Source organism: Convolutriloba macropyga, chromosome 6 (genome assembly GCF_964194025.1).
Source record: "Convolutriloba macropyga chromosome 6, txConMacr16.3, whole genome shotgun sequence".
Taxonomy (NCBI): domain Eukaryota; kingdom Metazoa; phylum Xenacoelomorpha; order Acoela; family Convolutidae; genus Convolutriloba; species Convolutriloba macropyga.
Genome location: NC_134473.1, coordinates 47,269,271 through 47,292,682, shown reverse-complemented (window position 1 = coordinate 47,292,682; position 23,412 = coordinate 47,269,271). Strand labels below are relative to the sequence as shown.

The 23,412-nt window shown below is 35.6% G+C and overlaps 2 protein-coding genes across 2 annotated transcripts in view; one reads left to right on the top strand and one right to left on the bottom strand.

Annotated features, from left to right (window-relative positions):
- Nucleotides 1–23,412, bottom strand: part of LOC142341716 (gamma-aminobutyric acid receptor-associated protein) — a 335,133-nt gene that overhangs the window by 146,617 nt on the left and 165,104 nt on the right. The gene's annotated exons all lie outside the window — the stretch shown is intronic.
- On the top strand, nucleotides 1,961–22,682 carry LOC142341714 (protein unc-119-like). Its single transcript, XM_075392878.1, has 5 exons — nucleotides 1,961–2,385; nucleotides 10,561–10,671; nucleotides 11,091–11,265; nucleotides 12,079–12,251; nucleotides 20,903–22,682. Exons 1-5 carry the CDS (start codon nucleotides 2,196–2,198, stop codon nucleotides 21,013–21,015), a joined length of 762 nt encoding a protein of 253 aa, XP_075248993.1. The 5' UTR covers nucleotides 1,961–2,195; the 3' UTR covers nucleotides 21,016–22,682.

Sequence of the window (23,412 nt, the reverse complement as noted above, 5' to 3'; positions counted from 1 at the left end):
AACATTTAGCATTCTTAGTTAGTTTCTTTTGTACATTAGTTGAATACCTCTGATAGTTGTCATGGCGACAAGGTCATTGACGTTTTGACCCTATGTCAGTCCCCTCTCTCTATTCATATTCCAACTGCTCTTCCCCCATATCTTAACATCCCCCCTTTCTACGTAACCCCACGCCCATCACCACTTACGAACCATCCCCACCACCGCTACCCAGCCCTCCCCTCACCCCCTCGCCTACCCTCCTCCACTTAAGCAACTACGTCCGCGTCTACTCTCTAGACAACTCGCCCTCCCACCACCATCATACTAAATGAAAAGTGAAATAGTTTTGATTGTTTTCTCAAAACTTGTAATTTTATTCAATGTGTTCTCTTAAACTTTTTATTTTTGATCTATAATGTAAAAGTTGATACAAAGTTTTATGTGCATAAGGCTTCAATTGTTTTCCAGTATTTTACCAATTATATTTTTTATGCAACGTTTACGCTTGGTTGTTCGGTTTGGTTGGTGGTTCGCTGGACGTCTTAATTTTTGCGTGATGTGAATTGCTCTCATTTAGGATGTTAGAAAGCTTAACTCAATTGGCGTCAGTTCCCATAAAAGTCAGAGAGCTCCTATTGGTTTCATTTTTCCGTTTCAATTCCTTGGTCTGTATTAGCGCCAATGACAATATTTGAAGACTTTGAATTAGAACTGCCTCACCCTCGCTGCTTCTACGTTGATTAGTTGTTCTCGAACGAAGTTCGTAGCAGTTATTGTAAACGTGTTGGGTCTTTTTGATACAAATTTTGTTGCTTTACCGTTTTTGCGCTTTTCTTCTAGTGAGGGATGGGGAGGTTCATGGGTCGAACCGAACCCCGGCGTGGTTAACTATTTCTGCACCCATAAAGAAAAATTTATCTAGGCTACAGCCCCTGAATTAAATTGCCTCGCCTGTCGTTCGAGAGTAATTCTTCCGACATTAGTCGGTTTATGTTTTGAACATAGATTAATCTCTCTTCTTTCAAAATGAAAGTGCTAATATAAAAAGATAACAATGTATCCTGAAGTGGATTTGGATCAATATGGTTCAAATTTGCCCAGTATTTTTCTTGATTTGGCGGCTGCTTTCTCATAAACTCAATGTTTCGATTTTATCGTTTTCGAGACTCTTGGAACTAGTACGGTGTTCCGCTTTTTTAGTTTAGTTGTTTTGGTTAGATCTAATATGAGTAATGTTTCTTAGTAAACACCAGTATTTAAACGCATCTCCGCTAAATGTACAGAAATACGATTTTTTAGACATTGTACAATATTGATGATGTGTCTCTTGAATGCTCTCAGAAAGATACCCGCTACAAAAGACAGATGGCTGATCGAATTGGGTTCTAATTTATCTCTACTTTCACGAGCGTTTCCAATCAAATCAAATTTTCGAATTTTAAGCCGAGTTGAAAATTCTCCCGCTTTATCGTACGCATTCCACAACTTTCCTTTGCTAGGATCTTAAGAATAAAATTATCGCGGCAAAATTAGCTTGAGAAAGGGAACGGTTATAGGCGGAAAAGTTAGAAATTAAGATGTGTTCCAACTGAGCGCCTCCCTAGCTGTGCTGAAAATAAATTGGAGTAAAATTTGCTGGTAATTGTATTTTGGAACAGACTATCTTTGGGGAAGGAACTTGACTATTTTACTTCTTTTTACATGTAATTTTGCACTACATTAAGCCCAGACATTGCAGTGAGTGCTAGTTACATAGTTTCGAGGACTTGACTGTACGTTGCTAACTGAAGGGGCTGAAAAGTTATGCTGAGGTGTCATAAAGATATGTTATGTCTGAAATCATTAGAAATAACAATTGAGCGCAATTCGCACTTCGACTAAGTTTGTGTTCCGGGTGTAAAGTGAAATACTATGAAACATTGGGGGGCATGTATGCTGTGACTAGAATTTATGCATGAAGTAGACTTTATGTATGAAGTTTGAAGTCAACTATTTCAGATTTAGCTGTTTGAATCGTACAGAATAAACGGACCGCGCCCTCGATCAACCAGTCAGTTACTAGAGTGCCTACGTCTTTCTGTACCTTCTTTCATCTGAGAAGTGATCTCAGAACTCAGCATAAACAACTGAATTAACCCTCCTTCTCAGCTTGGAAAGAATTTGAAACAGTTCGACTTATCAGAGACAAACAAGTTTGTTCTCATTGCTACAAAATGCCAGAAAGCAAAGTAGATTCGAACGGAACTTCGAGTATGTTGAGAAGATTGAACATTGGAGGTGGGTCCGCGTCTTCAGCTAGCAGTTCTACGACAGTTCGAGGCCCGCCTTTGACTATGGAAGATCTGTCTAATAGAGATGTGATCACGCCTAATGACGTCAAGAGACTCAACGCCATCACAGATGGTACGCTTTTTCATTTCAGCATGTTTAATTGTCCGGGAACGAAGTTTGTAGCAATTATATTAGTCCTGTGGTAACGCCCGGATGGCAGTAAGTAGCCGAGCAGCTCTTACAGCCTTACTAGTCTCTAAGTATGCGATTGACCAAAACTGTTTTTAAGGAAAATTTCTTCCTTAAAAACACACCCATTGTCTCCACTCTCCTCCAACCTCCTGGCGATTTGGACCCCATTCTCGCCCGGCTCCCACAACCCTGCCCCTCCCCCCGTATCGATTAACCCCAGCCCCATCCCCCCGCCCAATCGCTTGAACCCCGCACTCTGCGAACAATTTGACCGATTGTTATGAGTGGCTTTGTGAACAGTCGACTTTTTTCAACTCGTATTTCAATAACAACATTTGCATAGCTTTTAATTTAAAATTGTTCAAGGCCCGCGTAACACTGGAAAACGTGGCCTAACACTGCTCTTGAGATTAGAGTACAAAAAGCTTCTTTATGCAAATAGGAGCAACCACCGTAACGTAATCTGCAAGCCAAGGGCGTTAGATATGCAACAGTTGTAATCGCTAGAAGAATTAATTTAAAAATATCGCCTTCTCGAAATTATTCAAAACCTCTGAGTTTGATAGCCTCTTAATGGCGATAACAATCGTGTGGTATTAATAATCATTTGCGCCTTGGTCCCTCAAGAAAAATTATTTAGCTCTGCTTTTTACCATTCAAACTGTTCTTCGATCATTAAGATGGTTAAGTGAACAAGTGGAAAGGTGCGAGAAGTTTACTAGGATATTATTTTTTGACGAGATCACAGTTTTAAATCGGAAAAAGCTTAATTTCAGTGAATTGTTATCAAAATACAGTTTTACGAGGATGTGTTGACTTTCTGAAAGCCATAGAGAAAAACGGTTACTGCAAGGCAGCAGATTTCGTTTGGCACCTGTCATGAAACTCGGCAGAGAGTCAGTTAACCGATGATTTCGTATCTAACAAAACAATGTATAAATAAAAATTTGGGGAGAGGGGAGTGGAGTTGAGATTGACTTGAAAGAAAATGACGATGCTGACTCTTGGCTCACGCACAATTAATTTATTAATAGTCGCCCTCATCTTCGCAGCAGGCTATTATTGCGCTCCTATTTTTTACAATCCAAAATATTTGGATTATATTGGTGTGCTGTCTTTTTTTTACAGTTCAAAGAATTTGAATTGTATTGGGAGTTTCTTTTTGCGGGGCGCTGACTCGAAGAGGGATATTGGTGGAGCGTATTGGAGGGATATTGGAGGGATATAAAATTAAGGATTTAGTTCAAATGGCTGAACGAATTGAATTTGACAGAGAACAGAGAATGATTTTATGTTCATGCTGTATTTTAGAGAGAGCAAGAAAACGAGGGGTGAAAAAAATTTGCTAAGCAATTAAAACTTTTTTGATCACATGCGGCTTTTTGGAGGCAGTTTTTTTTAACTTTTTTTCATAGCCAAGAAGCGATGGCGGCTATTATTGGGGACATCGTGGTTTTTTTTAATTCGTCGTGTCCATCGATGATTCCTGCGACGTGACTTCTTAGAGTTGACTTTTTCAATTGGTGATTTCTGCTTTGCAGTTAAAATTTGTGTGCGTGGTGTCATTTGTTCTGCTTTTAGGTCAATTGCGTGACTTATCTCACCCAAAAAATTACTTCTGTACTCGCTCAATGAACTTTAAATTTTATGAACATTTACTAGTTTAAGGTCAATCGCGTGCAAGTAGTGCCAAACGCATATGCCCTAATTCTTGAGTATTAGAGTCTTGAGTTTTTTATTTCAAAAATTAATTTTGAAAAAGCTCCATTAGCGCGTTTTCCTTATAGAGCGTATTTGACTCATAAAAATGACAGTCCGAATCTAACCAAAAAGTCTAGTGGTCTATTAAAGGACTGATGCTCAGCTATCTTATTTCTTTAGTTGTTTCAATTCATGGAAGGCCACAAGCGTCTTTCGCGGCTATTTTCCGGCAATCTGCAGGTTATGTTCGGATAGTGGTTATTTTAAACCATATTAACAAGAAACTGTTTGTTTAGGAACCTTTTCGACCAATTGAATCATATATTCGTGTTTTATGTGCAATCTTGAGCAAGTTTTGTTATTTCGCTGTTTTGGAAGCTTTTTTACCGAATTTTGTACTCTTTTTCGTGTTTTTAGTGCCTGGGGTACTTTTGTTGACGAAATTAATGCTTGTATTGTCTTTTGTGGACTTTTGATTACGTTTTCAATATCCGCAAAGCGATAGCTGATGCTATTTTCGGCCTTCAATTGTTTGTGTCATCAACAATATTTTTGTCACAGACACTTCCAATGTGTTTTTTGTCCAATCGTTCAGGCAATTTCAAATGAATTGTGTGCTTGACGTCTTTTTTTTACTTAGTGGGGTGTTTTTTCTTTCGCGTGATTATTTTTTTGATCACAAATGACTAACCTCACTCTCAAAAATGACAACCTCACTAAAGTGGACTTTTTTAATTCATAGAGATGAGATCAGGTGAGTGCTTGTCCTTCTAAATGAAGTCTACTTGAGGGCAGCTAATAGAAGCAGCCATAAGATCAATTGATTCTTGATCTAAATATAACAACTCAGTTTTTAAAATAAAGAAGTTTTTTTTTGGTCTGTTTCTTTTTCTATTGTTTTGAAACTGCAGATCTACGAAGCTATTGCGGCTATTTGCTGGCGATCTTCCACCTATGTTTTAATTTTCCTTTTTAAAAGTTTTTTTTGGCTATTTCCTCTATTTTTTTGCCTTCCAGAATTTTTTCAATTTCAATTTTTCAATGAGAGTTGCTGCAATTTCAACTGAATTTTGTGCTGATGGTCATTTCCCACTCTTCGCGGACAATGTTTTTCGTTCATTGGCGTTATTAATTTTGTGGTCACAAGTGACTTACTTCATTCTCAAAATAACTTCCTCGCTCTGAAGTTGAGTTTTCTTTACTTTAATTCAAAGAGATTAGGTCAAGTTGGGGCTTGTCCTTCTAATTGAAGCTAATAGAAGCAGCCATAAGCTAAACATTATAGCCATTATAACATCTCAGTATTTAAAATATATAAGTTTCTTTTTTGGTTTGTTTCTTTTACTATTGTATTGAAACTGCAGATTTACGAAGCTGTATGCCAGCTAGGTCTTAATTTTCCATATTTTGATTTTTTTTTGGTTCTTTCCACTGTTGTCTGCCTTCCAGAATATTTTCATGTTCAATTGTTTAACGAGAGTTGCTGGTAGGGCCAACTGAGTGATTAATGTGTTAGATTTGTTAGATGGACACATTTTATAAAATAATTTAATCAACTCTGCAGAAGAGTTTCTTAGATATTGTCCTTCAGTTTTTCTTTTTGCTCGAGTTTTCTCCTTTTCGAGATGTGTAGCAAGTTTTTTGCTGACATTTGCGGTTTCATTGAACAATTTTTAAGTATATTACACAATCTGCTAAACAAATTTTTTTGGAATTGCACCTTGTGAAAGATTTTCAAAAATGTTTTCAAATGCCGCAATGCGATAGCTGGGGCTATTATTGGCCTTCTCTGAGTTTTTAATTGCTCTCGAATGTAACGTGTGTCTGTTTTATGCAGATTTTTGGGTTGACCGTTTTGGCACTCTTCTTCTAGAATAATCTTTACTTCTCAATCGACTGTTTCACGCACTTCCTGATTTTTGAGTGATTTCAATTGGGCTCACTGCCAATTAAAGTTTGCTGTTGAAACAAAACCTATTGTTAGAGATACCATCACAAGGCCCTGATAGCCGAGTGGTTAATGCCTCTGTTGAGGTGAAGTAAGTGGAATCATGTCGGGTTTCAAACCCTACCTTGGTCGGATGTTCTTGCACCCATAAAGGAAATTTTACGCCCCACCTGTCATTCGAAAGAAATTTTTCCGACGTCAGTCGTTTTATGTTTCATTTCGTCATCAAGATTTTTTACGACCATGTGGCGTCACAATCGCTTCAAATGTGTTTTTTTGTTATTTCGTTAATGCAATTTCAACTGAGTTGCGTGCGTGAACATTTTTAAGTTTAGTCGAGAGAGTTTTTACTTCACTCTCAAAAATGACTTCCTTTCTCTTAAATTGACTCTTCTTCATTTTAATTCAAAGAGATAAGGCCAAGTGAGTATATGTCATTAATTGAAGGTTATTTGAGAGCAGCTATTAGAAGCAGCAACAATTTAAACAGATTCTTTATCAAGATTTAACATCTCAACTTTTAATGAAAAGGATTTTTATTTTGGTCTATTTCTTTTACTACCTCTTTGAGACTGCATGTCTAAGAAGTTATTGCGGCTGTTCTGTCGCTATCTCCCAGCTATGCTCACTTTTTCCCCTTCTAACTCGCTTCTTCTATTTTTTCAAATATCTATTTTTTTCACGTCTGTATATTTTCACACTTCATGACTTTTTAAGTCAAAATGCAGAAGTGACTCGGGTCACGCCCACGCAAGAAGTGGAGAAAAAAGCGGGTGGTTTTGTGGCGTGAATTTGTTTCATTCCATTTCAAGATAGGTTTTTGAACAAACGCCTTCTCGATTGTGGTTTTTCATTCAAATGCAGCACTTTGTCATTGAGTTGTTCAGGTTTTTTTTCAATTTTTTCATCTAATTTATTTCTAATTGGTTTTTTAATCCATTTATAGTCCATCTAGGTCTGAGTTTTTTTTAGTCAATGGAAATTTTTTGAATTGTGTCAGGACTTGCCTGTTATGTTTTTTAGATCTGTTTGATTTTTTCGGTTTTTTTCACGTCAGTGAGAACCAAATTGCAGTGTTAATTTTAGTTACGCCGAAGTAGTAAAGAGAGTGACAAGTTAGGTCTCAGGTTTTGGTTTTTCAAATTACTGTTAAGGTGGAATGAGAAACTGGTGTTCAGACAAATTTTCCGTTTTTCACAGAGGGAAATTATTTTTCCACGTGCGTCTATTTGACTTTTTTTCAGTGTTTCTTCTCTTGAGTGTTGATAAAATGACCCATTTGTGCTCTAATAGCTCCTATTTGCAATTGCTTGAATTCATCAATGAGAAGCTAATGCTTTGCCACAATTTGGCACAAATTGTTGTCCAAATAAAAGTATTTTATTTTCGCCCCTTTTTATTATTTCTGTTGTCTTATTGTTTAGTATCATTTATGACAGGTCTTGTTGGCTGTTAATCAGACATGAGTTAACCTAATTAATGTCGTGAGTCCATAGCTAGTAATCTTCATGACTTTGACACTATTTGTTCTTCATAAGTTATTAGCGAATATTAGTGAAATTTTCGTGTATTGGTTTACTTTTGTTGTCTTCATTTAAGCGCAATAAGGATAGGTTTCATAGGTTCCTAATAAAGGTTAAATTGATCGATTTATTGTTTCAGTTTAAAATTTTTTGTTTTCTTTGAATTTGACAATAGTTGTTTTCTAGAAATAATTGAATTTTGCGAATTTTTATGGTCACTTTGTTGTCTCATCTCTTAATATGGTAATAAAAGGTCTCAACAGTTGCTAAGGATGCTCGAATCGATGGAGCTAATCGTATCAGGTTATCGGTGTTGCTTGAGTTATACGCTGTTGGTTTTCAAAAAAAAGTTTTGCTTGTATTTGTACTTCTTGCTGTCAAATCACTTATTCTCAATAAAGACAGGTCTATTCGATTACTAATGAAGGTTTATTTCTCTGATTTTTTTCATATTCGGTGACTTCTATACAATAAATGTTCAAAAAGTTTAAGCCATTTATTTCTTGAGACTTTGCTTGGTTGTTTTTTGTTTTCTTTTGTTTTGGCTTCATATATGACAGCTTTCATTGGTTGCAATTGAGGGAAAAGTGCATCTAATTAGGTGATTGATTTCATAGCAATCGTTTTTTTTTCGTTTTGAGAATTCTTTTAAATAATGAAAATTGTTTTTTAGTCTTCAGATTTTCGTTGTTCTTGTCTTGTCGGCCTCTTTCAAAGCAATACAGTTGCGTCTATTTTTACTTCAATTTTTGGCTACCTTTTTCATTGACTGAGATACCGTTTGTTGTCGAATTGTTAAAAGAAATGTGTGCATATTACTTTTATTTGTAGTTCTGATCTTTTTCTTTCGCTATTCCTAGGTATTTCAAGTTTCCCTAGATATGGCTTGAGGATACGTCTCTAATCAAGTATTATTCACCTTGTCGACATCGCGTACTAAGTGAAGCGTTGTAAGGGACAGTTTTTTAAGCCAATCCTGATAAAACCATTGATTCTTCGAATATAACCAACACACAATTCGCTAGTATCTAATTTCTTCAAAATACGCCGATTTGCTTTCAGATCAATTTTTTAACTGATTTTTGCTAAGTCAGATACGAAATCTTTTCAGCAGATTTTATGTAGCTCTCATTGCTCATTGCACAATACTAAGTTGTTTTCTGCAATTATTCAAGTCCTCTTGACCTTTTTATATTATATAGTGCGAGGTAATAATTTCATCTGATCAATCCGCCGTATTCTTGAATATGAAATTTAAACTTTATCTTAGTTGAGCTTTCTTTTTTGCCGTTGAGCCTCTGCATGAAGGTGTATAAATGTTTTGCTTGTGCTATTTTGAACGCAATGTTTTTAATGTTTTTAATTAGTTCTCATGCAATCTATTATGATGCAATTTTTTTTCTCGTCAACATTCTACTGGAGCGATCTTTTAAAACGCTTTTAATTGCTCTCTGTCGAAGTTTGAAGTAAAAATTGTAACCGTGTGTGCCTTTTTTAATGCAAAATTTTGGTTTGACTGTTTTGTTCTAGATCCTTCTTTTGATCTCACTTTTTGAGTGACTTTTTCACGATTGACTTTAGGATATTTTGAGTGAATTGAATTTCTCGCATTCAGACATTAAGTCTGTTTCTAAAATAAAACCGATTGTGAGCGACAACCGTACATAGCGCGTTTAGCGTACCGACGCTCATCCGAGAGTCAAAGGTGGGAGCCCCTCCACCGTCCGAAATTTTTGCACCATTAAAGTTTCTATAGCCTTTCTTTTCTGCTGGCTTTCTCTAGCCATTCTAAATTATTTGTCTCGTCAGTTGTTCGAGAGCAATTCTTCCGACGATAGTCGATTTATGTTTATTAATAGCCTCAAAGCGATAGCTGGGACTGTTGTTGCCTTCTCTTGGTTTTTCTATATCGTCAAGATTTTGGTTATGCCCATGTGACATCACTATAATTTCACATCGGTTTTGTCTGAATTGCGTGCGTAACGTTTTTTCATTTCTAGTAGACCGAGTTTTTTGTTTATTCGGGTGGTTGCTTTTGGTCACACGTGACTTAACACGCTCTCAAAAATGACTTGCTCACTTTCAAAATGACTCTCTTGAATTCAATGAAATAAGGTCAACTGAGTGTATGTCATTGTAATTGAAGGTTATTTAAGATTAGCTATTATAAGTGGAAATATTTGTCTGTTTAATAGCCGCCCTCATCTCAGCGGGCTGTTATGGCTCTCCTATTTTTTGTCAAACAAAAATTTGTTTCGCTTTTACCTCATTTTGCCGCTTTTTCGACTTTTTGCGTGAAATCTTTCTGACTTCTCTGGCCTAATTTCGCTCATCTCTTTCTGCTCAAAGTGTATTTAAACAGCAGTTGCTCAACAAAACAATTCAAAGTGAAGAGTCAGTAAAAAACGAAATCAGAAATAGAAACGGGATAAACTCATAAAGCCCAATTTTAGGTGACCGTTACTTTAACTTTGTTCATATAAGTCTTAGTTACCGTCTCTAATGCTTATTGGTATTGATATTAGCCCCTGTATCCTCTCACTAAGAAATAGGAGTATATTCAACTATAAACTGATAGCAAACTATGTTCAAAATAGTTCGCAATTTAAAAATGTTTTTGCACGAAGATCATTTTTTCCATTTCCATTATTTTCTATTCTTTCAATCCCAATCTTTCAATCCCAATCCCTTTTTTGGAAATCTGCCGGGTATGTTTATTATTTTTGTGAGATCGAATTTCTACGAAGCTATTGCGGCTATTTTCTGACAATCTGCCAGCTATGTTTTGTTTAAGTGATTCGTGAAATATGATAGTAGCTAATTTCAAGATATTGATGTTGTTCGCTATATTCGACAAAAAACTGCAATGTAATTTCTAACCAGTTGCGTGCTCAAGTTAAAATGTGATTTGTATAGTGGTGGAGTTGATGTGTTCTATTATAGACTACCTCTGTCGACCAGAGAGCACTGAATACAAAATAGACTTCACCAAATTCAAGATCAGAGACATGGACACCGGACGCACTTTATTCGAAATCGCCAAACCAGACGAAGGTAGCTATTTTGTCCTCTAAGTCATCCAAGATACACTTGCTCTTAATTTATTTTAAACTAATTTTCTCACACAATTTGACCAACAATAACAGTTAGTTTTGCTGGAGTCATTACAGAATGTATAGATTAGTTTTATCGCTTGTTAGAATGAATCATCAACTGAAGTCATCAGTGACTGCTATCCCTTATCTGTTGTTTACAACGTAATGGCTTAATTGCAGTAGCAATATAGTCTTCCTCATCTCTGGTTTCTCGACATCAATTTCAATTCCTATTGGTTACCCACATTAGATCTGAAATGAGAACTGCCCAAAATATTCATTCTACTTGAAAAACATTCGAATAAAATGAGGAATGAAATTAAAGTTTTAGTCGTCAATAAGCGTCTGTTGTTTCACGGAGAAGATTTTTTTTTACAGATGAGCACATTGACCACGAGGAGGAAGACAGCGAGAGAGATGGAGACTCCATCAGTCCAAGGGGAGCAGGTGGAGACGCTGGGGCACAACAGGGTGGTAGTGGGGCTGGAGGGGGACGCTTTGTAAGGTATCACTTCTCACCACAGTTCCTCCGACTGAAACAAGTGGGAGCCACGTTAGTATCACTACTACAACTATCATTAGCAAAAGTTGTTTGTAGCAAAATAACTGATTACTAGATATTGTTCGGTCTTGTGTTCCTTTCTCAGACAATTTAAATTCATTTTGATCGTGAATAATGTATCTTAAATCTATTTTTGAAAAGCGGCCAATTCAATCGACTCTTTGAAGAGTGATTGAGCATAGAGACGCTGGTATGGGTACCTGGACAATTGAGTTTGTGTATTTTTTAGGTATGGGCATTAAGTTCTCTTAGAACTGTTCGGCTAGTGTCTCACTAGTCTCCAAGTATGCGATTCACAGAAACTGTTTTGGAGACGTACATTCATGGTGTGAAGGGCGGTTCTTAAGAGTTTGACCCCCCTCCCACACCCGCAACCCCATACCAATACATACCTCTCCTACAGCAGTCCCCTCCCCAATCCCCGCCCTGCAAATGGTTCAGGCCGTAAGGACGTTGGCCCAGTGCAGCGAAAGAACCCCCGCCGTTGCCCCCATCAATTCGCCGGTCGCGGTCGTTTGAGAGCAATTCGCCCGACGTTAGTCGGCTATGTATAACTAGCTCTTTTGCTACCAGGCTAGCTCACATACACTATCTTTTCGCCCTTAATGCTGAAAGCTTTGGGAAGTATTCGCCATTTGAATATAGAACAAAAGAGTGGCATTTTCTCAAGTCTTACAATGAAATATGTAATTTATTATTAGCTCAGTTTTTTCCTCAATGCGTGAACCACAACGCAAACTCGATTGGAATTAAATCATTTTTGACTGGGTCTCGTCTCTGTGCGTATAAATTGATGATGTTTAGGATAGAGTTCTCGATCGGAGACAAGGCGCTGAACAAATTCAGAATGGTGGAGAGACACTTCTTCAAAGACAGATTGCTAAAAGAGTTCGACTTTGACTTCGGATTCTGTATGCCAAATTCGAACAACAGCATTGAACACATCTATGAGTTCCCTGCACTGGATAACGCCACAAGTCAGTATCTCTTGGGGGCCCCGGGTTGATTAAACCCCGTTTCTATTAAGCTAGGCAAATCATTATCAGCGCAAAAACGCATTCTTGTTTAAAATGCAGCCTTGAACAATGCTTGTTAATGTCTTTGTCACTAAGATGGCCTAAATCTCGATTTGCTATGTGGTGTTGGATTAATGCCATAAGCTAATATATTAATTCAAGGAATTAAAATGGATTTTTTTGCAGATGTGTTAATTTTATTTTTTATAGTCAGAGTTCTATCGACGAATTGTTGTGCATTAAAGCTTTACCATAGTCCTCTAAGTAGGGTGCTACCTGTTCAAATTCATCGGATTAAATATACCCGAGAACCTTTGACACAGAAGGTTGCTTCTGAAAAAAATAGTCGTTCCTTATTGATTTTTTTTTAAATAGCCGCACAGCGATAGCTGGGGCTATTATTGGCCTTCTCTTGGTTTTTTACATTCAAAGAATTTGAATTGTATTGGGGCGCTGTCTTTTTTTATAGCTGCGAATCTGTAAGCTGAGCGTAGCTATATTGCGGTGCTCTTGGTTTTTTACAATTCAAAGAATTTGAATTGTATTGGGGCGCTGTCTTCTTTTTTTTTTTAAGATCTGTTCACACATTTTCATGATTTTTGAAGTCAAATTGGAGTACTGATTTTGGTCACGCCGAAACAGGAAGTGGAGCGAAAAAGCGAGTGGTGTTGCGGCGTGAAATTTTTTCGCTCTAAATTTAAAGTAAAGAGAAAACGGTGTTTGAGCAAAAATTCGCTTTTTCGCTAGTAGTTTTTTGTTCACATGCGGCAATTTCACTTTGATTTTAAGTTTTTCGGTTTTTTGGATCGGATTTTTTTCTAAATGGTTTTCGCAATCCATTCATAGTCCGATTTCATAAACAAAAATTGGTTTTGAATTTATTTTTGAATTATGTATATTTAAAGGCATCAAATTTTGCCTAAGGGGTAAAAGCTTCAAGAATTTTATCAGGGAGTATATTTTTGTTTAGTTTGATTGTTTTAGTTTCTGAATTTTTTAGATGATTTCGTTTGTGTTTCGGCTGGCATTGTTCATTTGATTTGCTGGTCAGAGTACTGCGAAGTTTTTCATTCAATTCTTTGAATTGTATTTCAGGACTTGTCCTGCTATGTTTTTTTGTTTTTTCGTCTGACGCTCTTTTTTCGTTTTACATTTTTTCACACAGCAAAGCTGAAAAAGTCAAATTTTCTGAATGACTTTTTCCTCTCACTAACGGCATTTGCGCGCGTGACGTCATTTCTCACTCGCTTTAGCGAAAGTTTTTAGGTTATTTGCGTGATTTTAGGTTATTTGCGTCGATTTTGATCATACGTGGCTTACCTCACTCAATAAAATGACTTTTGCACTTTAAAACTTAAGTTTATGGACTTTGTTTAAGGTCAAAGGAATTCATATGTGCAGTGAAGGTCCCTAATAAGAGGCTTCTGTGGAATGAATTTTAACAAGCTTTATTAATTTTTCGCTGAATGTTTTTTAGCCTAGTTTTTTGAGTGGCGTCGATTTTTTGTTCAATTTAGATCTGTATCTGTTTCTATCTCTATTATATGGCACGCAGGTCTATTCTATCGCAGCTATTCCGGCAATCTGCCGGATATGTTTAAGATCTGTTCACACATTTTCATAATTTCTGAAGTCAAATTGGAGTAGTCATTTTTGTCACGACGAAACAGGAAGTGGAGCGAAAAAGCGAGTGGTTTTGCGGCGTGAAATTTTTTCGCTCTAAATTTAAAGTAGAGTGAGAAAATGGTGTTTGAACAAAAATTCGCTTTCTCGCTAGTGGTTTTTTGTTCACATGCGGCAATTTCACTTTGATTGTTACTGTTTTTCAATTTTTTGGATCGGATTTTTTTCTAAATGGTTTTCCCCATCCATTCATAGTCCGTTCTAGGTCCAGTTATCTGTTTAGTCATTAAAAATTTTTTGAATTGTACGTCAGGACTTGTCCTGCTATGTTTTATTTCGTTGTCATGATTTTTGTTACGACCATATAACGTCACAGCCACCATTGAATTGCGTGCGTGACGTCATTTTGCACTCATATTATAGCGATTTTTTGTTCACGCGCGTGATTAAATTTTTGGTCACACTTGACTTACCTCACTCTCAAAAATGACTTCCTCAATTTGAAATTGACTTTTTTTTACTTTAATTCAAAGAGATCAATGGGTGTGTGTGAGGTCAAATGGGTGTGTGTCACTTTAAATGAAGGTTATTTGAGATCAGCTAATAGAGGCAGCAATAACTTACAGATTTTTAATCAAAATATAACAGATCAGCCTTCAATGAAAAGACGATTTTTTGTCTGTCTTTTTTACTGTTTTTTTTAGATTGCCGATCTACGAATCTATTGCGGCTATTTTCTGGCAATCTGACAGCTATGTTCAGTTACTGCTTCACCGTTCTGAATTTCAAATGACTTTTGTTACTACAGGTCTGCAACGTAGTATCAAAAGTTTTTGACTTTTTTGTGCGGGCATCCATGTTCTAGGGTTTATCAGTACTCCACCTATGTACAAGGTTTATCAGTACTCTAACCAAACAGTACATAGCTCTAATGGTACTTGTTAGACTTTTCTGTTCTCTAGGAGAAGTACTTTGAGAACAGTACAGAAAAGTAGAAACATCATCAATTTTACGTGTAATGTTCATGACTGTGGATTACAACAATTTGGGGAATATTTTTAACTTGCGTTATTTAATTTAGCTTTGTGTCCAAATTTTGCTCGGTGAGTATCATTGGAGGATTAGATCTGAATAATTCCTTGAGAGCTGAACATTTCCATACATTTTCTCTAAACTTTCTAATATTATGGAAACTATATGGGAAAAATCAAAATCTGTAGCTTAGCATTTCGACATAGTACTGAGCTATGTTACGAATTAAATTGTTATTTTGAGCCTTAAGTGGTAGGGAGTGTGGTGCATCAATCCCAGTGTTTTTGTTCTGATGAGCCATAGCCGCCGTCAGCCTCTCAAAGGCAATTTTTTGGGCGCTTTCCTTGCTTTCAATTCAAAGAATTTGTTTTGTATTGGTGCGCTGTCATAAAAATCGGTTCATACTTTTGTCAACTTTTTGTTGTAATTAAGAAGTCATATTAGAGTAGTTGGTGTAGCCAGGATGGAGTACTAAAGAGAACGGAGAATTGAGTAGTTCAAGGTGTGCAATTTCTTAAACTTATGTGAGAAATTGGGGCTTGAACAGATTTTCGGTTTGTGAAAGCAAAAATTTTTCACGTGCGAGAATTTTGCTGTTTTTTCTCACGTTTTTAAGATATATATTTTTCAGTAGCTCAACTGATGTTTTTTCAAAATGTCAAATATATATTCCAATGACGTATAAATGTGCTTTTTATTTCATCAGAGGGGAGTTAGTGGTTTATATGACTAAGACATTGTTTGTTTTAATCAATTATCAGTGTTTTTCTGATCTTGGCACAGTTTTTTGCATTCTTTGTTGCTTTTCATTTTTTCTTTATCAGCTTCTTAGCCGGCTATTATAGCGCTCCTATTTTTTCACTTCGTCAATTAATTTTTTTTGCTTTACCTTAGTTCACAGCTTGTTCAACACGTTGCGTGAACTTTTTGACTTCTCTATGCTAATCTCACTTTTCTACAGGATAAAGCACTTTTCTACGGGATAAAGCCCAATTTCAGATGCCCGGTACTCATCTTTGTTCTTAGTTACCATCTCCAATGCTTATTGGCATTGATACTAGACCCTGTGTCGTCTCACTGAGAAACATGAGTTTCTTCAGCTCCAAAGTGACATCAAAATAGTGCGCACTTCAAAATTTTATTATGTACAAAAATCATTTTTTTCATTAGTTTTTTTCTCTTCTTTCAATCCCAATCTTGGTTATGGGAATCAACGGCCGCTTTTTTCTGGCAATTGGCTGGGTATGTTTTTGTCTTTTCAGTTTTGTTTTTTCGTCTCAGTTTTGGCTGGTTTGAAGGGGCTGGATCTTTAATGAGGCTTTTTTTAGTTGGTATGTAAAGCTTTTAACTACTTTGTCACAACTAATTTCAGTGATTTTTTAGTCTTATCCTGTTTGGTTGTTCTTTTTATTCTCCTATTACTTAGATTCATTAATGAAAGTCTAACTTGCCCTAATGTTGAAGAATTGAATCTTTATGGTTCAATTCGTATCAAACGTTGTTACGAATGTGGCCCTGCCTCGTTTCAAATTTGATTTTTGCCCCCTTTTTGATCTTTTTGTTGTGTTGTCACTTCGTCTCCTTAATATCAGCATATTTTGGCTCTCTAATGAGTCGTTATAAAAACTATTTGTTATTTTCAATTGATATCTAAAGGTAATAACTGATGTGCCACAAAAATGTTTTCAATATACATCGAGTTTTTCGCAGTTTTGGAGTTTAGTTTGTACTGTCACTTAGTCTCATTAGTGGCATGGCTCACTGCCGCTCTTATATGGCCCAATTGAAGTTTTTCTGACGCATCTAGAGGGGAAGAGGAACTATATACTCAAATGGGTTTTTTTGTTCAGACAATTTTGGCCGATCGATATAATCGTAGAGTTGTGAGCGGTATCATTTAAAATCCCGTTCAGCGTAGAATATGGAATCAAAAAGATTTTTAATAGCCGCACAGCGATAGTTGAGGCTATTATTGGCCTTCTCTTGGTTTTTTTACAATTCAAAGAATTTGAATTGTATTGGGGCGCTGTCTTTTTTTTAAAAATCTGTTCACACATTTTCATCAGTTTTGAAGTCAAATTGGAGTAGTGATTTTGGTCACGCCGAAACAGGAAGTGGAGCGAAAAAACGAGTGGTTTTGCGGCGTGAATTTTTTTCGCTCTAATTTTAAAGTAGAGTGAGGAAACGGTGTTTGAACAAAAATTCGTTTTCTCGGTAGTGGTTTTTTGTTCACATGCGGCAATTTCACTCTAATTTTTACTATTGTTTCGATTTTTTGGATCGGATTTTTTTCTAAATGGTTTTACCAATCCATTCACAGCTCATTCTAGGCCTAGTTTTTTGTTTGAACTAAATTTTCATTTCTCGCTAGTGGTTTTTTTGTTCACATGCGGCATTTTGACACTGATTTTCTGTTTTTTCTTATTTTTTTATCTGATTTTTTTGAAATGGTTTTCTCAATTCACTCATAGTCCATTGTAGGTCTAGTTTTTCTGTTTAGTGAATGAAAATTCTTTGAATTGTACGTCAGGACTTGTCCTGCTATGTTTTTTTATTTCGTCGTCATGATTTTTGTTACGACCATATGACGTCACAGCCACTCTTTGTTCATTCGTTCATGCAATTTCAACTGAATTGCATGTGTGACGTCATTTTTTGCTCTCAGTGGAGCGAGTTTTTTTGTTCATGCGCGTGATTAAATTTTTGGTCACACTTGACTTACCTCACTCTCAAAAATGACTTCCTCAATTTGAAATTGACTTTTATTTACTTTAATTCAAAGAGATAAGATCGGATGGGTGTGTGTCACTCTAAATGAAGGCTATTTGAGATCAGCTAATAGAGGCAGCAATAACTTATACAGATTTTTAATCAAAATATAACAGATCAGCCTCCAATGAAAAGACGAAATTTTTTGGTCTGTCTTTTTTACTGTTTTTTTTAGACTGCTGATCTACGAATCAATTGCGGCTATTTTCTGGCAATCTGCCAGCTATGTTTTCAATTTTTGCTTTTTATAGGGAGTTAGCGAGGTTTACAGTTTTGTCAATATTTGAAGTATTTCAGCTGTTTTTTTTTTTTCACATTTTTGACCAAATTTTCGTCAATTTGGACCCAATTTTCGTCAATTTTGCTAAAACAAAGTTTTTAACAATAGTGTTATAGATGATATCTCTAAAGATAGGGGAGGGTTGTTGAATTGTTCGATGTGAGTTTTTTGGCTAGAATTTATGCTAAATTTTTCAAAATTCAGACTTCGTCAAAAATGGGACCAAATTTGCTTTTTTAGCTCACTTGCTTTATATTTGCTGGAAGTAGACAACTTAAAACTGTGTCCGGATTTTTCTAAGGCTCAAATGAGAGCTAATTGTACTCCCGCTGGCTCTAAGATTCTTCTGGAATTGTAATTTTGGCAATTTTTTGCAAATTCAAACTCGATAATTATACAAAATGAATTATTTATTTTTGAGAAACTAAAAAATTTTGTATAGAATTGATCTATTTTGCAAGCATTTCAACAATTGGGAGTTATGTTAGACGCGCAGCAACATCTGGGTTGTTCTTGATCTCCTTTTGGATCCTTATGATAAAAATTTTTTAGATTTTAATGGGGCCGGATATTTTTTTCAGAATATTTCCGATATTAAAATGTGTATCTAAATTACGGACAAGAATTTCAAATCAGGGCTTAATTACTGACAATTAATATTTACAATAAACGAGACCCCACGAGATTACATTATGGTTTCAGAGTTAAGCTCATGCTTTTTATGGCTCTGACTAATAGTTTTCGTAAAAGTTTTTTTGGACTTCTTTCGTTGTTTATAATTTTTGTAGCCCAATGACTTTGTGTCCCAAAAAATCAATGATTCAATTAGCTTTTAGAAAGTATAAAAGAACCTAGACATTTTTTTCTGTTGTTATCTAATGTCTGTTATGACTTTGAATATACTTGTTTTGAGATGAGAAAATATCGGTGAATTTTTGAACTTTGCCTTTAATTTATCTTATTTTTCTCAAATTCATGCGTAGTCTCAGTAAAAACAAGCCGAAAACGACTTCCTCTGAGTTATAAATTAATGTCGGTAACGGTTTTGTATTCAACTACTGGTTTCCTTATTTTGGTACTACGCGTTTTCAGTTTTTCTTTTGCTGAGACACAGTTATCTCTCAAAACTTTGTTTTTTTTTTATTTTGCCGATGTTTGTCTTTATTTTCGATGTTGTGCGCCATATACCCAGTAGCGATAGATCTTAAGTGCTTCAACATGACGTATAGCTCAACCTAGTTAAAGACTTCAGTTTATAGTTCTTTGTTTTAATGACTTTCAATTTAAACTTTTTTAAACAAAGATTTTTTCCATCTGTCTCATTTTGCTTTTATTTTTGTCGCAATGTAACTCAATCTCACTTATTAAAAGTCTGAATTGCTTTTGTTGATTCAATCGTTTTTTGCGCTTGGTTATACGTTGTGACTGATTGCTTCGATCATTTAGTTTCATAAAGAGGTTTTACTGTTCATTTTTGATTTCTTTTTGGTGTCATCTCTAAGTAGTCCTTTTATAAGGAAGACTCGTTGATGTTAAGATGAAGGTAAAATGATGATTTAAGAGTTCTTGCGGGTAACATTTTTTGATTATAGTGCCTTGAACAGTGTCATGTCATAAAATTGTTTGAAGTTTTGGCTTCTTTATGAATTTGTTTTTGGTGGGCTTGTGACTTAGTCTCATTATTAGTAGGCCCAGTTGGCTCCCTGAGGTGTTGACACCTAATCCATCGCTTTTTGTTGTAATCCTAAGTCTGTTATGACTTTTGAAAATATTTGTTTTCAAAAATAAATTTGAGTATTTGAGCTTCTTTTGTAATTAGTTTTTTGGTCCATTTGTAGATCGGTCCCCGTAAACACAAATCACAACCCGTTTTCATTGAGCTATAACTTAATCTTTAGTGGTTTTAGCTTAAAACATTTGTTTCTCGGCTTAGTTATAACTGTTAATACGTGATTTCATAAAATGTTAGATTTTAATATATTTGTACAGTCCAAAGGATTTTTGGTTTCTTTTTAAATTATAACAATAATCGTTGATCCCATTGGCTTTGAAATTCTGCGCAATCAAACATTGGCTAATGACATGTCTCAATTGCTTCCTTTGTAAATATAAATGGTTATTTTAGTGGTTTTAGTTGATATCTAATGACATAATATCTGTGAAATTAATTGTTTTCAAAAATGGAAAAGTATTTTTGAACTTTGCTCCTACTTGCACCTACTTGCTCTTTTTTTTCCGACCTGTTAACCAGTCGCATTGGGACAGGTCTCATATTTTTTCTAATGAATTATATTTTAAATTGTTTCATTTTGGTTTTTATCTGATGCGAGTTTTTGTTAAGATTTTTTTTATTATATACATCGAGTTTTGGTCGTAAATAATGATTGTTTTTTTTATTTTTGTTATTGTCCTATTATCAACAACATTCATCGGCCCTCTAGCGTGGCATTATCGTGTTTCATTGGTTGCTTATTCAACGATGTGTATGTTTTTGAAAGTTCTCTATCTCTTCATTTGGTAGCCAATTAAGTCAAGAATGTGCATGAGCGGGGTCGGAACATTATGTACGTACGCACATTACCGAGCCTCCTTGCTAATGGTTTCAGTTCACATCTAACCTTTTTAACGACACTACGTATTTTAATAGAAAATGTCTGTGATTTTTTGAGTTTTGTTGGTATTTTTAGTTATTTTGTTCTCTGACTTATCCTTGTTAGTCACTAGTTCTTGTCCTCTGATCTCTAGCCAAGCATAATTTTTTAAGTGAAAGTTCTCATTTTATAGATAATAATTTTATCGACTTTGTGTCTACTTTTTGAAAGAAATATCATTGTTTTTGAGTTTTTTTTCCCGTATTACGTAGTTTTTGTCATGGCTGCACACAATACGTGTGTTTGTGTGTTTTCAGTCCAACAGATGGTGGAGAGCCCTTGGGAGACGAAGTCAGACAGCTTCTACTTTGTGGACGATAGGCTAATTATGCACAACAAAGCTGAGTATTGCTACAACAGCCGCGCATGAGCAGCAGTACAAGACGTTGTTTTTGCACGACAATAGGACAGGGAGAGGAAATAAGGGTGCACGCTTCAGAATGAAAAAGATCGCCGAAAACAGATAGCGTTCAATTGTATGAAGTAGCAATGAAACAAACTGTCGCCAAAATTTCCAACGTGCCAAAATAGACACTGTCAATTTGGTGGCAGCAATCTATCTCGAAGCGATCTATTACAGAAATCAAATTTTGCACGTATGAGCATTTCCATAAAAAGTTGAATGAGAATACCTTACATACAGTTGGCTGTACGGAATTAAAACTAAATATCTTGAAGTTATGCAGAGTGGTGCACTATTTTGGCTCATTGGGTATTTTGCATCGAAAACCATTATTCATTTTACATCGCCTCATGCCAATGATTGCGCTAATTTGGCAAGCTTTACTACTTAATAAGTTTTGTCTCGGAACAACCACCATCTGGCAATAGTTTTTTCTGAACTGTTTGCTCTTCCTCATGCACACAATGAACAATTGATTATCTAAGACTTTATTTGCAAATTTTATTGAGCTTTTTTAAAAGAAGTTCAATATAATATAAAAACGTGGATAGATTTAATTCAATTTCAGATTGTGTACATAGATTTTTCGGACCAATTTAAATAAATTTTCACATTGCTTAGAACGGATTTTCTAAGACTGGCTAATCATTTATAATACAGAAATTTAGTTTATCAAAGAAATATTTTCCAGGGAGAAACGGAGCAGATCTTTTAAAAGTTTAAATGCTGTTTTATACACATTCATTGCAGTTTCTAAATGCCGCTGAGTTCACTTGATTAACCACAACGGTTCCTCTAAGCAAAACATGGTTTTGTATTTTATCTGATGTCATTTGCAATAGCTGAGACATACTTCCTATCATCATAAAGGCATCTTTTGTCAATTAAGAATTTTGAAAGCAAATAGTTTGGGAACAGTGCGACCTCATTAACTTAATATTTTTTTTAAGTTGAGATTTTGGCATTGATCCAATGTGGCTAAAGAGGAGGAAGTAGGTTCTGAACAACTCGGCAATATTTTGGATCAGATTCTTGTGCTATCATTTAACATACTAAATTTATTGCTGGTCTAAAGAGCCTTTCCACTGTGGGCTTAAATAGGTGCGTATAATAGTAGAAGCAATATTATGAGTTGAATAGTTTTGAGATTTTAACGTATATTTTGATAAAGTTGCTCAATAAATTTTATTGACGATGCGACAACAGATCTTTTGCCTTCAGAGTGACTGGAAGCAAATTTTGGAAAATTTAAAGCAAAATTATGATTGATTTTATTGATTGTTTTCTGTTGTCCGTTGTTTTAACTTGAGTTGCTCACTTAATTGTTGAACAGACTTCCATTTGATAAACATTCCTAAATTAAGTTGTAAATTTGCATGATGTTATTTTTTGCATCTCAACACTTGGTGTCAAAATTTTATGGTCCAAATGGGCTAAGCTGTTGTTAAACATGTTTGTATTGCTGTTAGTTAGATAGACGAGAAGCCTGAAAATTATGTACAATTGTTAATTATGAACTCTTGTTAATTGCAAGCAAGAGTTTTTTTTTGCCTGATACGAAATACGAGATTTTAATTGTGTGCTTCTCATATTTTCATTGAAAACTATTTAATTCAATCTGCATTTAAACTAAACGAGTTTTCTATAATTTTTATGTCAGCATAACAAAAAGCGTTTGAAACAAAACAGGGCAAAATAAATAAATACACGAATTTCGCTCTTTTGTTAACAGCAGAGAGGAGCTATTTTTTTAACGATTCGACATTTAAACATCTGTTTTTTAAAACGGTAGGGTGCGAGTTGAACACGTTGTAGAAGCCAATGCGGCACGAGAAGACGAGTGTTTAGGTCAATTGTTTGGTCAGCAGCAGAAACAGAAAGATTGGTTAATGGTCATCCATCATTCTGGGAGCGAAAAAGTAGGGGAGAAAAACGAGCGAAAGTTATTGTTCAAGTGTGTTATTTTAAAAGCACTTCAGGATTCAATTAAGAGCGATTTTTGTCCGTCCTTTTCTCAGCCGCCATTTATTGTGGGTCTATGGCCAGTGTATGACCATACAAAGTCCGCAATTAGTACTATGTGACAAATTAATGGCATTGGAACAGGACGTGATGGTCAAGGCCAAACGTGAAAAATGTCATTTTTGGCATCGCAACTTGACAATTTCGGAAACTAGCGTTCCTCCTGTTTTTGCCTCTTAATGCCGGAAAATGATTAGTATAAAGTTGAAGATTCATTTCGTTTAGCGGGTAGTTGACTAAGGCCAAAACGAAAAAACAAGTGGCGAATTCCAGATTCTGTTTTAAAAAATGATTCTAAACAAGAGTTGCTCAGCAAAGAATGCTGAAGTGAACAAACTCAAT

Excerpts from the sequence above, each read along its gene's own strand:
- LOC142341714 (XM_075392878.1), top strand. The coding sequence starts at position 2,196 with ATGCCAGAAAGCAAAGTAGATTCGAACGGAACTTCGAGTATGTTGAGA. Across the intron at positions 10,672-11,090 it reads AATCGCCAAACCAGACGAAG|ATGAGCACATTGACCACGAG; the intron begins GTAGCTATTTTG and ends TTTTTTTTACAG. Across the intron at positions 12,252-20,902 it reads TGCACTGGATAACGCCACAA|TCCAACAGATGGTGGAGAGC; the intron begins GTCAGTATCTCT and ends GTGTGTTTTCAG.